This window comes from Protomyctophum bolini (genome assembly GCF_963924005.1).
Source record: "Protomyctophum bolini genome assembly, chromosome: 1".
In the NCBI taxonomy this organism is placed as follows: Eukaryota; Metazoa; Chordata; class Actinopteri; order Myctophiformes; family Myctophidae; genus Protomyctophum; species Protomyctophum bolini.
Window position 1 is genome coordinate 5,198,756 of NC_137862.1, and position 18,526 is coordinate 5,217,281.

Genomic DNA, 18,526 nt, shown 5'->3' on the forward strand with positions numbered 1-18,526 from the left:
TCAAAAATGGCAGACCTACAAGCTCGTAGCGCGCCACTCGGTGGCGCGCTATGAGCTTGTAGATCTGCTATTTTTCAATAGCTAAAGCATAACATGACGCCAGCGCCAAAATGGGTTCCCGTTCAGAATGGGTTAACCTAGCGACGCTGACGCCATACCCCAAAACCCCGACCTCACAGGGAAGACACGTTGATTTTTAACCGGAAGCGCATGTCGGGAGCCTGCACTGTGGAACGGAAGCGGCAGTGGAGTGTCATAAGAATGCACTCGCTCTTTCTGGCTAATATATATTTTTTAAATCCCCCCACACGAATAATAATGGTGACATATACATTTTTGTTTGTGCATTTCTGTTCCGTCAAGAGCAATATATAACCAGCCATTTAACTTTTCCAAAAGTATACCTGGATTACTAATGTCATTATTATTATTTTAATATAATGGTTGGTTTTTTAAAATTTGGTACCCGTTTCTATTCTATTGAATATCTATTATACAATAATTTACAGAATATGTGTAACCGTCTGTCTGTCACACTGTCCCGGGTGTAACTTGGAAAGCGTACAAACCAAGCAGTCTCAAACCTGGCATGTCTCTCATACGTCTCATATTATGCGCGCTGCCGAATGACACTTCCAGCGGATTCCAAGAATCGAAAAAACCCACAAATATAAACAAATATCTGTTATCTGTCGGCCCGCGGGTTTGAAGTGTTTGGGAGATTGTGTATAAGCACCAATTTCCCTGATTGGCCAAACCAAACAGTCGGCTTCACGGATTGGCAGAGCGTCACGTTTGTGCAGATAAAGCTAGTACACGTGTACCAGCTCAGTGGACCTTGTGTTTACGCCGCGGACAAAAAGCCAACTCTTGTCGTGACAAATCATGACAATAAACACAATGTTTTGGGACAAACAAAGAATTAGAAAGTAGGAAAAAAACGGCAGGTTACAACACTTTTTGTCGTTTTTCTTCTTTGTAATTATTTGTTTGGTCCAAAATATTGTGTTTGTTGTCATGATTTGTCACAACTCAAGTTGGCTTTAAATAAAATAATTAAAATAACAGTCTTTAAATAAATACTTTGGGCCCCAAGTCCGCATGGGCCCCCAAGTCCGCATGGGCCCCCATGTATGCATGGGCCCCAAGTATGCATGGGCCCCAAGTATGCATGGGACCCAAGTCTGCATGGGCCCCAAGTCTGCATGGGACCCAAGTATGCATGGGCCCCAAGTCTGCATGGGCCCCCATGTATGCATGGGCCCCAAGTCTGCATGGGACCCAAGTCTGCATGGGCCCAAGTCTGCATGGGCCCCCATGTATGCATGGGCCCCAAGTATGCATGGGACCCAAGTCTGCATGGGCCCCAAGTCTGCATGGGCCCCCATGTATGCATGGGCCCCAAGTATGCATGGGACCCAAGTCTGCATGGGCCCCAAGTCTGCATGGGCCCCCATGTATGCATGGGCCCCAAGTATGCATGGGACCCAAGTCTGCATGGGCCCCAAGTCTGCATGGGCCCCCATGTATGCATGGGCCCCAAGTATGCATGGGCCCCAAGTCTGCATGGGCCCCAAGTCTGCATGGGCCCCAAGTATGCATGGGCCCCCATGTATGCATGGGCCCCCAGTCTGCATGGGCCCCAAGTATGCATGGGCCCCCAGTCTGCATGGGCCCCCAAGTCTGCATGGGCCCCCAGTCTGCATGGGCCCCCAGTCTGCATGGGCCCCCAGTCTGCATGGGCCCCCATGTATGCATGGGCCCCCAGTATGCATGGGCCCCCATGTATGCATGGGCCCCAAGTATGCATGGGCCCCCATGTATGCATGGGCCCCCATTTATGCATGGGCCCCAAGTCTGCATGGGCCCCCAGTATGCATGGGCCCCCATGTATGCATGGGCCCCAAGTCTGCATGGGCCCCCATTTATGCATGGGCCCCAAGTCTGCATGGGCCCCCAGTATGCATGGGCCCCCATGTATGCATGGGCCCCAAGTCTGCATGGGCCCCCATTTATGCATGGGCCCCAAGTCTGCATGGGCCCCAAGTATGCATGGGCCCCCATGTATGCATGGGCCCCCAAGTATGCATGGGCCCCCAGTATGCATGGGACCCAAGTATGCATGGGTCCCCAGTCTGCCGCGGCCCAAAGGGGGCGCTGTGTTCTAGTAATCAGTACTTCCTTTTTTTCCCCCCCATCATGGAACTCAAAAGCAACAGATAAAAGATGAAGAACATTTGGACAAATATCACGCCAGGTAGAGCTACAGTAGCAACAACATACTTTCACTACTTCTTCTTGACCTAACTCATCAATCCATCATCTAAACAGACTAAACTGAACTGAACTAAACAAGAAGGCCATTCGTGCAATGCAACCTCAGGACGTCACACACATCCACTCAATCACCACTTAATCCTACCGACCAGAACACTAGAGCACAACAAGGACTCCATTTAGGGAAAAACAGCCGCTCTCCGGTGCCATAGCCACCTTAACCCATTCTTGGTGTTTCAAAGCATTACGTTATGCTTTAGCTATTGAAAAATAGCAGATCTACAAGCTCGTAGCTTGTAGGTCTGCCATTTCTTTTTTGTAGCTTGTAGGTCTGCTATTTTTGAAAAGTCTTGAAAATGTGGTGCAAATCTTTGAACAGCGAACGTTTTTTTATATATAATAAATATTGTTCCTGGAACAACATATTTTCAGATGGGGGGGGGGAGGGGGTCGGCAGCCAAATACATATAATTCTAGGGGTTCTTGACATGGAATAGTTTGAGAACCACTGGCATAGAAACATAGGGTTTTCATAAGACATAAAACAAAGAGATAGGCCTCTCTGAACAGACCGGTGTGTACTGCTGTCTGTCTGTCTGTACAGTATGTTATGTTGTGTGGTGTGGTGTGGTACTGCACACAGTGTTGTGGAAAGGACTTTCTCCTTTTGGGGGACCATAATGACATCTTAACCCATTCTGACCTGAGATCAGATTCATACGAGGTTTCCACGGGACACACACTGGTCTGATTAACCCATTCTGACCTGAGATCAGATTCTAAAAGTGTCGGTCGTTCTTCGATTTTTCAAAAATAGCAGACCTACAAGCTCGTAGCGCGCCACTCGGTGGCGCGCTATGAGCTTGTAGATCTGCTATTTTTCAATAGCTAAAGCATAACATGATGCTATCACCAAAATGGGTTCCCGGTCAGAATGGGTTAAGTCTAACTGCGGACAACAAGGAATCCCATTAAATCTTTGGGCATTTGGGAAATATTCTTTTTTTTTAATCACAAAATCAATTGTGATGGACTAGTCAAAGGAGACGTTTAATTGTGTGTGTGTTTGTGTAACATAAGATTGATATTGTTGCTGTCAGGAAGAAACCAAGCAGGGGGTGGACTTGTAAGAAATCACCATTTAACCCATTCTGACCTGAGATCAGATTCATACGAGGTTTCCACTGGGCACACACTGGTCTGATCAACCCATTCTGACCCGAGATCAGATTCTAAAAATGTCAGTCGATTTTCAAAAAATAGCAGACCTACAAGCTCGTAGCGCGCCACTCGGTGGCGCGCTATGAGCTTGTAGATCTGCTATTTTTCAATAGTTAAAGCACGACATGATGCCAAACACCAAAATGGGTTCCCGGCCAAAATGGGTTAAACCATAGGCATTGTAAGCTCCTGGCAGCCATCGTTGGACGCCATCTTGAAAACGATGCCTTTCTAGAAGTCTGTTTTTCGTAAAGATTTAGAATGTTATTTTAGCACAACGGAAGTTTTGGACATTACAGTACAAGGTTTCTGCCCGACATCGACAACATAATCTCTCTCTCTATCCGGCCGTCGGCCACCACAGGGGCAGCGGTGGCCCAACGGTTTGCGGAGCGGTCTTGATATCGGAAAGGTCGCTATAGTTCGTATCCCCGGACCGGCACGTTAAAACTACCACCGCTGATGAAGTGCCCTTGAGCAAGGCATTGAACCCCTACCATGAAATGTTCTATGAGCAGGGTGTGGCTGTAAACAAGTTCTTGAGCTTAGTCCAGTTACCCTGGGTAAACATGGTACCTTCATTTCTTTCTTTACAGGTTGGGGTATTGTGCAAACAGGACATTGATTTGTCGGCAGGCCACTTTGCTGAAGCCAATTAAGAGTGTATATAAAATGCTTCTTATAGAATGTTTATTGAAGAGGTTCCGACATGCACAAGGAGTTTCCAGTCTTCAGTCATTGCTCACCCAGCCGTCAGCATCCACAGGTTTGATGTTGTGCAGAAGGACCTCCTCACAGTTTCCGTACTCGCTGAAGACGACCACGGCCGTCGAGCCTGATGGATGCACAGCGTCTATTCTGGCCCGGTAGAACTTTGGACACAGAGAGAGAGAGAGAGAGAGAGAGACAACATCGAAACATCATCAGTCCTCAATCACAATCATACCACTACTTAATTCAAAATAGGGATGCACTGAAAGGGAAATTCTTGGCCCGAAAAAACGAATATGATTAATATTATATTTTTTTACCCTGATTTATGGCAAAATAAATGGTTATGGCAAAACTTAACTTAAATAATAATCACTATTATGGGTCCATAGACCATTTATTCAGCTCTTTTGCTGAATAAATTGCATATATTGATATATTTTCTGCCTATTTGGGCCGAAAAACCGAATAGGCTGAAAATGCATTTTTTTTTGCCATTTCCTGCCGAATATCTTCTGCGGCCGAATATTCGCTGCATCACTAATTCAAATTGAATTAAAACATGCTACAACGACCCCTTCAGAACCACTGAGTGAACACTACTATTACAATTCAGGCATTTTGTGAAAATAGCTTGTTGTGCTACAGATCTACGATAGAAGGTCTGACACATCAAACCTAGCATCTGTCTATTAGTGTCTGAGGACAGGCAACACGGTCCACATGTAATTAATATCCAACATCGACCGTGGGAAACAAATCCCATCATAATACATCTTAGCAGTCATATGATCATATCACAGGCTATTGTTTTCTTGAATCAGATTCTCTGACATGAATTAGACTGAACAGTTCCAGGCATCACCTTGTATGTATAGAGAGGATGCACATGCACGCTTTTCCCATCAGGACACGCCCCCCCCCCCCCCCCCCTCATCTAGACTGAGTGGCAAAACATTGAGCAGCATGTTGGAGTGTTGGAGTTTGGAAGCGCTCGTTGGAAATCACTCAACCGTCCTGCCGTACCACCTGTTTCTAAATGTCACATGATGCAGGAGGCAGCAAAATGTTGTGTTATTGAAAACAAGCACTTCCAAACTCTGACACTTCGAAAAATAATCAAATGCAGGGCATTTCTTGACAGAAAGACGTAGCTCATAACGTTTCTATGGTGGATTTTCATGAAACAAAAACTTTTCGCTTTTTCGTTCAGCTGCAATGTTGGTGAGTTTAACATCGTTTAATGCAATCAGACAGGACTTTTCTGTTTGGATGAACGGGGCTGTCGAGGCCAGAAAGTACTTTTTTGCCACTCAGTGGGCGTTCCCGCATAACTTCCAGGTACGATGATGTCACACGCATACTCTCTATAGAGCGCAGCAGTCCCGCCCCCTTTCAGAAAAGCGAGTGGCCCAGGAAATGAAACCCCATTGCATTTTTCCATCGGCACTTCGAATATAATTTATTTAAAGACGGTTACGCCGCGGACAAAGCCAACTCGGATCATGACAAATCATGACAATGAACACAATGTTTTGGGACGATCAAATCATTAGAAAGAAAAGAAAGTCAGGAGACAACACTATTTGTTTTGTTTTTCGTCTTATAAATTATTTGATCGTCCCAAAACATTGTGTTCATTGTCATGATTTGTCATGATCCGAATTGGCTTTGTCCGCGGCGTAACAGTCTTTAAATAAATTATATTCGAAGTGCCGATGGAAAAATGCATTGGAGTTTCATTTCCTGGGCCACTCGCTTTTCTGAAAGGGGGCGGGACTGCTGCGCTCTATTCACAAAGTTGACTAAAATGATATGGGAGAGGGAAAAAAAAATGCAAAACAGCAATGCAATCTGTAGACAGCCAACTCTTTACTCTACCTTGCTATCCTCCCAGTAAAGTGCCAAACAGTGGTCTCCAGGTTTCCAAAACTGCTCCATCGTTTGACCCCTGACCTCCGAACCCTTTGGACCGGCTTGACCTCTGCCTTGTTGCCCTCCTTGCCTCTTTTTAGGTCCAGCGTTCTGAGAGGTGTTGTTCTTCTTGTAGAGCTCCTCCTTGTGGTGGGGAGGACCAGACGAGTTATCCTTGTGGGGGGGAGGACCGGATGAGTTCTCCTTGTGGTGGGGAGGAGGAGCAGACGAGTTCTCCTTGTGGTGGGGAGGACCGGACGAGTTCTCCTTGTGGTGGGGAGGACCAGACGAGTTCTCCTTGTGGTGGGGAGGACCAGACGAGTTCTCCTTGTGGTGGGGAGGACCAGACGAGTTCTCCTTGTGGGGGGGAGGACCAGATGAGTTCTCCTTGTGGGGAGGAGGAGTAGGACCGGATGAGTTCATTAGCTTAATGGGCCCAGTCCTTTTGTGCTCCAAGTGTCCATTCTGGAGGTGAGGAGCGTCACCCCCTGCCTGGATGTCTTTGGACCCTCCCCCTCCTGCCTGGATGTCTTTGGACCCTCCTCCTCCCCCTGCCTGGATGTCTTTGGACCCTCCCCCTCCTGCCTGGATGTCTTTGGACCCTCCCCCCCCTGCCTGGATGTCTTTGGACCCTCCCCCCCCTGCCTGGATGTCTTTGGACCCTCCTCCTCCCCCTGCCTGGGCCGAGGCGGGCCACGAGGTACAGTTCAACAGGCCCAGGTTAGGAGTTAGGCTGCTAACCCTTTGGTGGTCAAGGTGCCCTGAGAAGGGCCGGTCATTCCTGCCCCTCCTCCTGTTGTTGTTGTGGTCCTCATTTCTGCTCTCTGCTCGCCGGGAGCCTCCTCTTCCATCTGGTGCGTTGGTGTCCTCATTTCTGCTCTCTGCTCGCCGGGAGCCTCCTCTTCCATCTGGTGCGTTGGTGGTGGGGTCCTCATTTCTGCTCTCTGCTCGCCGGGAGCCTCCTCTTCCATCTGGTGCGTTGGTGTCCTCATTTCTGCTCTCTGCTCGCCTAGAGCCTCCTCTTCCATCTGGTGCGTTGGTGTCCTCATTTCTGCTCTCTGCTCGCCGGGAGCCTCCTCTTCCATCTGGTGCGTTGGGGTCCTCATTTCTGCTCTCTGCTCCTCGCCTGTAGCCCCCTCCTCTTCCATCTGGTGCGTTGGTGTCCTCATTCCTGCTCTCCGTCCGCCTGTAGCCCCCTCCTCTTCCATCCGCGTCAGGTGCTTTAGACGTGGGTGCCCTCTCCTCTCTGGGCCCTCTCCGGTGTGGCTGTTCAAACAACGAGCTGTCTTTTGTGGCAGGGTGAAAGCCGCCGACCGTACCCGTACCCCCACCCCCACCACCACCACCACCGCCACCGCCGTCTCCGTTCCGTGAGCGCTGGTGGAACGGTCCAGCAGGTTCCATCTGCGGCGGTCGCGGTTCTTTTGAACGTGAGAACACAGAGAAGGACGGAGGAGCGCCAGAGTGCTCGTCCGGCTGTGCCTCCCGCTTGTCACTCTGCCATCCGTCGTGCCCCCCACCGCCACCACCACGGGACCCCCTCTCCCTCTCCCTCTCTTGGCCCTTCCAGTGCTGAGCCGGGCCTGAAGAGGAGCCGGAACTACTGGGCTCCTGGCCCGGCTTGGGAAAGTCCGTGTCCCGGTGGAAGCGGGGCGGTCTGTCGTTCCGTTGCTGCTGTCTGTTGTCGTTTTGGAAAGAGAACTTGTTGTGTGATGAGAAGTCATTGGAGTTGGAGGAGAAACCCATCCTGCCGTCCTGGTATCTCTGAGGCTGCTGACTCTTTGGCTCTAAGAAACGACCACAGAAGAGGGAGAATGTGTACATGTGAGACTAGAATGTTATACAAGAGGGTAACGGAAGGTTACATTTATAGGGGCGATACAGAACGTTGTTTCTTTATTAGACCAATACATTATGTTGCATTCTTTCTTGCAGGTTGCATTCTTTGTGTGCCCACTTTAACCCATTTAGGCCTGACGTCGAAATTTAAAAAAATGACAGTTTTCTGAAAGTTTCTGTATCAGTGGTGCTCAATATTTCAAGAACCCCAAAAATGATATGTAATTTGCCACCGACCCCCCCATCTGCAAATATGTTGTTCCAGGGACCCCCCAGAAGCAAAGATTTTGAGTTAAAAAAAAAAGTCGCTCTGAAAGAATATATTCAAAGATCTGCACCACATTTTCACCATTTTTCAAAAGTAGCAGATCTACAAGTTCATATGAGCTTGTAGATCTGCTATTTTTCCATTAGCTAAAGTATAACACAATGCTTCACCAAACACCAAAATGGGTTCCCGTCCAAAATGGGCCCCACTCCCATTCATTATCCAGAAGCTGTAGCCAAACCAGTGCTGGTGATTTATAGTGACATGTCTGAATATGAAAAGGTATAAATGCCCTCGGCACAGACTGCCACCTGTCTGGGCAAAGAGGGCATTATGGTGACACTCATCAGTTATCATCATACCGTAGTTAACCCATTCTGAACGGGAACCCATTTTGGTGTCAGCATCATGTTATGCTTTAGCTTTTGAAAAACAGCAGACCTACAAGCTCGTATCGCGCCACCGAGTGGCGCGCTACGAGCTTGTAGGTCTGCTATTTTTGAAAAAATCGAAGAGCGACTGACATTTTTAGAATCTGATCTCAGGTCAGAATGGGTTATAATCAGACCAGTGTGTGTCCAGTGGAAACCTCGTATGAATCTGATCTCAGGTCAGAATGGGTTAAGGACATTACCATTTTATATCGCCCACTTGGTTACTATACTATACTGTAACATCATTTGCTCTTTTAACTTTGTGAACGTTGTGGCTCATCACTGGTTTCAATTAAGATGCGTAACTAGGTAATGGCACCTGTGTGTGTGTGTGTGTGTGTGTGTGTGTGACGTGTGTGTGTGTGTGTGTGTGTGTGTGTGTGTGTGTGTGTGTGTGTGTGTGTGTGTGTGTGTGTGTGTGTGTGTGTGTGTGTGTGTGTGTGCATGCATGGCATGCGTAGAATCAAGACTTATATTTTAGAACAGAGGAGACCATTCACATTAAGACTTAACCCATTCTGACCTGAGATCAGATTCATACGGGGTTTCCACTGGACACACACTGGTCTGATTAACCCATTCTGACCTGAGATCAGATTAAAAAAATGTCAGTCGTTCTTCGATTTTTCAAAAATAGCAGACCTACAAGCTCGTAGCGCGCCACTCGGTGGCGCGCTATGAGCTTGTAGATCTGCTATTTTTCAATAGCTAAAGCATAACATGATGCCAACACCAAAACGGGTTCCCGTTCAGAATGGGTTAATAGAAGAATAAGTCAATACCATATTATCCAATATTACTACCCTTTCCTCATTCAAATGATGTGAAGCCTACAGAGCTACAGTACAGTTGAGGCCATGACAACTCAAAGCAGCGCCTACGTCTCCTACAGAGGTGACGGTCACTGAGTCACATGGACTCTTCATGAAAGGAAAGGTACTATGTTTACCCAGCAGGGTAACTCTTCATCTGACCGGGTTGGGCCATTTAACACATTTAGTACATAAATCGTCTGGAAACGTCATAAGGATTGGAACCGAGAGGTCCCTTCGACGTCTGTGGACGTCCTAGCGACGTCCAAACGACGCGGGGCGAGATAATAATATTCAGAATTATTCTTTTTTTTTTTTTTTGGCATTTCGCTTTTCGCTTGCCGTATGCTAACGCTCTGTGAAACTATTAGCTTGTCATTGACTCCCATGTTAGCGCGGCGGAAAGAATGACTCGTATCTCCTCATCCAGGGCGCTCTCCGTGGTGATGAATGGATCGATATGCTGGCGCTTCATTTCTGCTCCTCATCCGTATCTCCCGCAAAATATGAACGCTTTTTGGAGCGTATATAAATATATTAAGATGATCGGAGATTGTGAGGTCACTTTGTCAAGTCAACTTTTTTAAGAAAGTGTTTCCGGTTCATGGCTTTCAGAGTAAAAGCACTCCGGAGCTTCTATTTTGATGCACTTCCGGCACTTAAAGGGTTAAAGGAGAATTCCATACTAAAAGGCTTTCTTACCTTTCTTTGTAGTTGTTACGTCCCCACCAAAGAGGTCCAGGTGTTCTTTTGTGCAAAAGCTCCTTATTGGCTATTTCCCCTACCATAAGTCCTAAATTAATTGCATTGAATTGAATGGGGCTATGGGGTGTTGTGCTAATTTGCTTATTTCCATCGCTGAAAATTTATATTTTTTTGTATATATCCTCTCTTCATAATGTAAATAATATCCCAAGCGGCACACTTTACTACTTATTTCGATGGAAATAAGCGAATTAGCACAACACCCCATAGCCCCCATTCAATTCATTTAGGGCTTATGGTAGGGGAAATAGCCAATAAGGAGCTTTTGCACAAAATAACACCTGGACCTCTTTGGTGGGGACGTAACAACTAAAAAGAAAGGTAAGAAAGCCTTCTAGCATGGAATTCTCATTTAAACCTTCCTGCTTACCTGATCAGTCCTTGGCTGCTCTGCAATCTCGCTGTGCTGTTCTGTTCTGTTCTGTTCTGTTCTGTTCTGCTGCTCGCTTTGCGTTGCCATCGCTGCCCTGCCGTGCTGCCCTATCAAGGTTTGCAAATCCCTCCACCTCCCTAGCATCGACCCGTGGGCTCTGATTCTATGATCCCCGTTCGGGACTCTCTAGTTCATTCCCCCGTCATATGTGACCAGATTTGACTGAGAGAACGAATTACAGCTTTTCACCAGAGGAGAAAAAACGTAATTTTTCTTCCAAAATGAGATAAAAGCACAGGCAGACTCTTCACATACTAGAGCATGTCTGAAATAAGTGTCGGAGCTGAAATCTGTAAATATGAAATAAATGCATGTAAACATGTAGCTAGGTGTAATGTTAGAGACCACAGAAGACATGTAAATATGAAATAAATGCTTAAACATGTAGCTAGGTGTAATGTTAGAGACCACAGAAGATATGTAAATATGAAATAAATGCTTAAACATGTAGCTAGGTGTAATGTTAGAGACCACAGAAGACATGTAAATATGAAATAAATGCTTAAACATGTAGCTAGGTGTAATGTTAGAGACCACAGAAGACATGCAAATATGAAATAAATGCTTAAACATGTAGCTATAGGTGTAATGTTAGAGACCACAGAAGACATATAAATATGAAATAAATGCTTAAACATGTAGCTAGGTGTAATGTTAGAGACCACAGAAGTGAACCTTTCAAGCCTGTTTTCTCAACTCGCTGTTTCTCTGCAAGACATTAATTACTCTATAAGCCATATCTCCAAAACTGGTGGGTCAAACTGAACAACCAATATGTCAATTTGAAGCTATGATTCTCTGCTTTCATATGACATGAATAAACTAAAATTCCGAAAAAATCCAATGGCAGTCCCTCAGTCAAATGTAGTCGCATATCTATTTGGCAGATCATTTATTTATTAGAGATAATTTAACCCATTCTGACCGGGAACCCGTTTTGGTGTTAGCATCATGTTATGCTTTAGCTATTGAAAAATAGCAGATCTACAAGCTCATAGCGCGCCACCGAGTGGCGCGCTACGAGCTTGTAGGTCTGCTATTTTTGAAAAAACGAAGAACGACTGACATTTTTAGAATCTGATCTCAGGTCAGAATGGGGTTAATCAGACCAGTGTGTGTCCTAGTGGAAACCTCGTATGAATCTGATCTCAGGTCAGAATGGGTTAAAAGCATGTCACCCACCATCCACGGAGAACGCTCCTATTTTGGATTCCAGGAAGTCAAAGAGAGTGCTGGGTCCAGAGGGCCTGCCTCCCTCCCTTCCTCCCTCCTCCTCATCCTCTCCCATCCGGGACCGTCCTCTCCCCCGACCTCTTCCTGGAAAAACACAATAAAATAATCAGTCTGAATCGAGTAGTGCTGCACTGTACTGTGTGTGTGTGTGTGTGTGTGTGTGTGTGTGTGTGTGTGTGTGTGTGTGTGTGTGTGTGTGTGCACCTCTAGATGGGGGCCTGCTAGGCTCTATGGGTGGCGTGGGAGAGGGTCGGTTGCCAGTGGCTCCGGTCAGCAGGCTGTTGAGAGCCACTTCCAGGTTGTTGTTGTTCTCCATCAGGGCCTGGCGCCCAGCCTCTCTGTTGAAGCCCATCTCCATGATGTCTCTCAGAGCCCGCTCGTCCACCTGTGTGCCCAGATTTGAGATATTATTACATACTGGAAAAGTTACGAGGGAGGAGTGGAGGAACAGTTTAAATTGAAAAGAAGAAGAATACATCGTCACTGTCAGGCAAAACCTTGTAACCGTCTTCAGGAAACGGAAAGGGCTCTGTGTTCCAACGGGTTCAATGTAGTTATTTAGTCAAGTTTTCATTGGTTAAACTAGGAGAAAAAAAGACGCCTTTGGGGGCTTGGCTTGACAAAAACGTGGGCCTGGCATTTAATGCCTTGATGTGATAATATAAAGTCTGAACTAACATTATTATATATATATATATATATATATATATATATATATATATATATATATGTGTCCATCGCTTCAGTTCATTCATTAATCAGATTCTGTCAGTCGTCATTGCAGTGGGTGACAGGACATAATTTGATAGGTAATCAAATGTGGTGCAACACTACGATATGTGGATAGTTTTGACAAATGACCGATACCTTTGTATGCCCCCCACACACTGCCACAGCTTCCTCTGGCTCGGTGGCAATAGCCAAACCACTGAGCAATATTTTTTTGTGCCAATTTAATAGATTACGGTGTATATATTGGATATTTATAATCCTCACAGACAGAACTAGTCATGTCAATATAGTAGGTGAAAAGTTTCAATGTTTTTCAAAAATATTATGAACGTGTAGATTGGGTATTTTGGGGTTCAGTGTCTTGCCCAAGGACACTTCGACATGTAGACAGCAGGAGCCCGGGATTCGAACCGCCGACCCATGGATCATTGGATTTTGAGTTACAAGGTAACTCAAAATCTAATGGTTGGATTGCGGTGAAACACTTCAGTGTTTTCATGTCCCCTCCTGGTATCGCTTCAGCTCGCTTGGAATCTCGATGGAAGTGATTAACAAAAAAGTACCAGGTAATACTTTTTGCTAGTACCATGCGATGGAACGGCAACATTAATCTCGTTTTCAAAATCTACAAGCTCACCCAGTTTAGTGCATGAATTCTTTAAGTTGAAAACGTGTGTGCCACCAACCACGCTCACCGAGAAGCTTGGCAAGACTACTCAATCGTGACATATTTTTTAATGAGTATGGATAATAAGCAATTATGAAAGACTCGGGGAGCTGGATCCAGGGGCGAGACATGTGACTGATTAACATTTAGATTGTGACTGTTAGACTGACCCTATCCAACAGGCACAAAGGGAAGAGGAGGGAGAAAAAGAAAAGGGAACATTTAAAATTGCCTTAGTATCTTTTAAATCTTGTATTCGGTAAGGATAAATTCAAGCTTCAGTAGTACCGTATATAATAATTCATGACTGCTGATGGAAACTTCTATCATTTCTTTTTCCTCTTTCCAAATACATTGAAGCCGTGGTTTTTAAACCTCTCTTGCCTGAGATACACCAATGGGCAAGTACAGTAAAACGTATACACTTTAAGGCACAGCTGTATTTGTAGCAACGGATCGCTTATAAATAAAATAACCTTTCAAAATGTCCACTTATGTCTGAAATAGGGACACCAAGTTAAAACTTGAATAACTCAATCAATAAAATTGATTGAGTTGGATACGGCTTCTCCCTCTAACATTTCCCTGTCTATACATACCCTTCTGCAGAGACTCATTGGGGTAAATGGAGGTATTATCCATCTGGTCAGAGACTTCCTCTCTGACCGTCCTCAACAGGTCCGTGTTAATGATACTCTGTCCGACATCACTGTGCTTAACACCGGCGCTCCACAGGGGACTATCTTATCCCCCTTACTTTTCTCCTTATATACAAATGAATTCCAGTTAGACCAGGATATGTTTCATTTGTTCAAATATGCGGATGATATGGCCCTGGTTGCCTGGTTGTTACTGAAGAAGGGGGACACAGTGGGGGAGGAAGCATACAGAGCACATGCGTTATCTCTGCAGAACTGGTGCGATAAAAGCTCCTTAGGGATCAATGTGACAAAAACAAAAGAACTTGTCATTCATGAAAAGGAACCTGTGCAGTCCATTACAATTGGTGGACAAATAGTGGAGGTAGTAGACACTTTTAAATACTTAGGCACATATATTGACAGCAAACTCAATTTCAGTGAAAATACTGACCAGATTTTTTTAAACTTGTAACCAACGCCTCCACCTACTACGCAAGCTCAACTCCTTTAGAGTGAGCAAGCATATTATGGAAACAGTCTATAAAAACCTGATAGAGGGAATCTTGACTTTTAACATGGCAATGTGGTTTGGCAATCTAAATGTAAAAGGAAGAAGCAACTGAAGCGAATAGTAAACCTAGCCTCAAAAATAATTGGGAAGAGACAGCAACAATTAGGCTATATCTACAAGGAGGTACTTCGTAAAAAAGCTATCAAGATAGCAAACGACCTCCTCTCATCCACTCTGCAGGGCAGAGGCGGAAAGTTCTTATAACGGCAGGGGGTTCAAGCAGCCCCCCCCAAAAAACGAGTTTTGTTTTTTCGAACAAAAGCCACCTTATTAGCATTTGAATGCGGCATGCGCGGCGGCCCAACACCTATCTTGTAATGTAACCCCTCGTAAAGGTATGTGTGACTACGTGCATGACAACATGACCACTGGGGAGGGGGAATTTCAGTGGACAGTCAGTGGGTGCATAATTTACTGCAGTGCATATAGATATATTTTGCCAAAATGCAGTGGGTTCAGTCGCGCCTTTGCCAAAATGCCAGGGGGTTCAATCGCGCCTCTGAACCCACGGAGTTTCCGCCACTGCTGCAGGGAGTTCGAACTACTTCCCTCTGGTAGACGGTACAAAGTACCAAGAGCTAACCCTAACATTTAAAAAAAATCTTTCATACCAAATGCCATTAAGGCACTAAATGATACCATGTCTCGCTAGATTTGCTTATTTTCCAATGTATCTGCCACTGTGTTGTCCTGCACTTTTTTACCATGAGAAAATAATTGTGTTAAGTGTTTTTGCTGTTGTTGTAACCGTTTGTTTTGTACTGTTGAGACCAAAGACGAATTTCCACACGTGGACAATAAATTAAACTAACTAACTAACTAACTGTATTTTTTTGTTTTATTGAAATAATGCCATGCACATTTCTCCAGTGCATATACTAGCCTATACTTCAGGCTTTGCTGACTAGATTTAGGAGAGATTTTGCTCCTGAAATGATCTGTGCCTCAGTCAACTAAACACGGTTAAGGAACCACTGACTTTCAGGTCAGACCCAAAGTGTCGTATCTATCTTCTCACCAGCTCGCGATAGTTTCCAACTTGTGACCTGCTTTCAGGCCTCTCGTCCCTCTCCTCCCGTCGGCGTGGCTTGAATGACTCGCGGCCGCGGTAGGAGGAGGACCCGACGCTGGTCAAGTTACCGCCGGCGTTCACGCCACCACCGAAGGTACGGGGAGCCTGGAGAAAGGAGACAAAAACAACACCATGTAGTTTAGGATCTGGACTAGGCATTAGGGCATTAACCCATTCTGAACGGGAACCCGTTTTGGTGTTGGCGTCATGTTATGCTTTAGCTATTGAAAAATAGCAGACCTACAAGCTCATAGCGCGCCACCGAGTGGCGCGCTACGAGCTTGTAGGTCTGCTATTTTTTGAAAAATCGAAGAACGACTGACATTTTTTAGAATCTGATCTCAGGTCAGAATGGGTTCATCAGACCAGTGTGTTGTCCCAGTGGAAACCTCGTATGAATCTGATCTCAGGTCAGAATGGGTTAAGCACTAGTCGACTAGTAAGTCTAGTTAATAGTCGACTAGTAAATCCACTGTTTTTTTTTCGGGGTTTTTTTCGATTTCAAGATCAGGTAGATTATAGTTAGTCACCAATGTACACAGTTTTTAAATGTACAAATATATATTTCCAATTTTTTTATTTACATAATAGGTAGTTAAACAACTAGTGGACTAGTCGACTAGTAAACTTGGCAACTAGTCAACTAGTAAAGATGACTAGAAGTGAACGCCCCGGCTACTAGGCATAGATCAATAATGCAAAATTGCTTTTCCTGATTCTATTCTCCATAATAGTAGCAGGTACTATGTAATGTATACAATGTATCACTATCTGAACATCAAAGTATCAAAATACCTGGTATTTTACACAAAATGAATCTGCATTGTTAACTTCAATTCTAAAAGTTCAAGTAACGTTAACTCAAAAGTTAAATTAAAACTGCCTAAGACCTTCCTTTTTAGTAATGCATTTGCAAAGTCGGACTTTTAAGCTGCCCTGTGTGCTGTTTTTAACTGTTTTATTCTTATTTTTATTTTACATTTTTATCTGTAGCACTTTGAGATTTGTTTCAAATGTAAAGTGCGTTATAAATAAAATTTATTATTATTATTAAATGATACACTGAGGAAAGTGTGGTTGTTTTATGTCTAAAGTGGGATACATCCTCCAACAGAGACAATAACTACAGAATGTACATCATTAAAACTGTTTAAGTGCCATACTGCTGCTATCCACAAGATGGGGCCGTTGCCCATGCCAGACGTATTCAAAAAAAGTCCCCCAAATGACCCCAGATGTTTTGGTTAGTTTGAACCGGTAGTGAAAGTCGGCCATTTCATTATACTGACCTGGGATCAGTTTTGCCCCGCGATTGCTTTCTATATCATAACAAAGTCAATCTAAGCTCAAATCAAGTGCCGAATATCGCTTTTTCTTTTTTGCAGATTATGAGCCATAATGCATATAGATACGGCTTGTGCGCGTGCATGCACACAGGATTTTGGCCGTTTTTACATTAAAATCGTTCGGCGCTAGAAAAGAAAAAAAAGCTAACGTTAAGCTAATCAAGCGGCGATTAACGTGGATTAAACAAAGTTTGTCTTTACGGCGTGATATATTGTCTTTGGGCGTGATATATTTAGTTTTATTTCTGCTCAGGGCTTGATTCCTGCGAGCAATCCCGGTGTGCCCCTTCTTTTTTAGCGCATTAAGGGGTGCGGCCCGTTCTGAACAAATCGGTGAATGACACAGAAAGAAAGTCTGCAGTACATTGACAAAGCCAATGTAGAGAACTACGGTACGTCAGTGTGACACGCTCCTAAAGAAGGTATAGTTGCGAACGCAGTGATTGCGAACACAGTGAGCACTTACTATGAGACCTAGCAGATCATGTCTGTGTGTCCGTGTGTCTGTGTGTCACGCTTTTGTGCCCATATATGGAGCTGCTTTGGGGACTCCTTATATGGTTATGGCTGAGTCATGGTGACATGAGTGTGATGGCGTGGTCCAACTTGTGCCCATATATGGAGCTGCTTTGGGGACTCAAATATGTACGAGCTGCGTTCGCTTCCCGCGTTTGCGCGTTTTACTGGTTGTACTCAAGTACTTCCATGGCTGCTTCCGTCCGCGAGCAGCGGTTTCTCAAGGCCGGTGCCAACATGGCACGTAGAGGTTAAGGTAATTTCATTTATAAAGCGCCTTTCAAAACAGTTGTTACAAGGTGCTGTACAATAAAAGAATAGGAATGAAACAAGAACATCGCAATCAAAGATAAACCAGCAATGAAATAAGAAAGAGAGCAGCAAAGACAGTACCTAGAAATAGATAAAATAGAACGGTACATAGAAATTAACAAAAGATTGAAACAATCACTGGAGCAAACCAAAATGTTTTGCGGTACAAATGAGTTTTTAGTAGCTTCTTAAAGATGTCAACAGACACAGCGTTTCTCAAGCAGAGTGGTAAGTCATTCCACAGCGTAGGAGCAACAAATGCGTAAGCTCCATCTCCTTTGGTTCGCAGCTTAGCGGCTTTAGGGGATAGTGAGAAGACCTTTGTCTGAAGACCTACGGTGTCTCATATTCACCTTGGGGTTCACCAGTTCAATTAAATACATTGGGCCCAGCCCATGGAGAGATTTATAAGTAATTAATTAATTACAATTTTAAATTGAATTCTGGAGTCCAGTGCAAGGCGGCAAGCACAGGAGTAATGTGTGACCTTCTTTGTGTGTTGATTAACAGTCTAGCAGCCGCGTTCTGCACAAGTTGGAGGCTTTTGATTGATTGATTGAAATCGGTGTATAGAGGAGTGACTCCATGTTGTAAACGAGGAATTACAGTAGTCCAGGCGGGACGGAATATCCAGGTCTTGTGGTGTTAATAACGTCTTAATTTTGGCAGAGACGGTGACGAGCTGGCACGGCCTGCCCTGTACTACCTCTCCCACTGGTTCAGGGCCAAGGAGGCCATCGTGTCTTAACGGCACAGTCCAGA

At 44.9% G+C, this 18,526-nt stretch overlaps 1 protein-coding gene across 3 annotated transcripts in view; it reads right to left on the minus strand.

The window, feature by feature from the left end:
• Nucleotides 1-18,526, minus strand: part of tdrd3 (tudor domain containing 3) — a 44,119-nt gene that overhangs the window by 5,129 nt on the left and 20,464 nt on the right. For 2 of the 3 annotated variants that reach the window (XM_080770130.1, XM_080770128.1), the window contains exons 8-12: nucleotides 15,537-15,695; nucleotides 12,112-12,292; nucleotides 11,857-11,991; nucleotides 6,091-7,910; nucleotides 4,245-4,370 (exon numbers count right to left, since the gene is read on the minus strand). In XM_080770130.1, the coding sequence (XP_080626256.1) occupies nucleotides 4,245-4,370; nucleotides 6,091-7,910; nucleotides 11,857-11,991; nucleotides 12,112-12,292; nucleotides 15,537-15,695 (2,421 nt within the window). The remainder of the gene's footprint in view (nucleotides 1-4,244; nucleotides 4,371-6,090; nucleotides 7,911-11,856; nucleotides 11,992-12,111; nucleotides 12,293-15,536; nucleotides 15,696-18,526) is intronic. The other variant, XM_080770129.1, reaches the window with a different exon arrangement.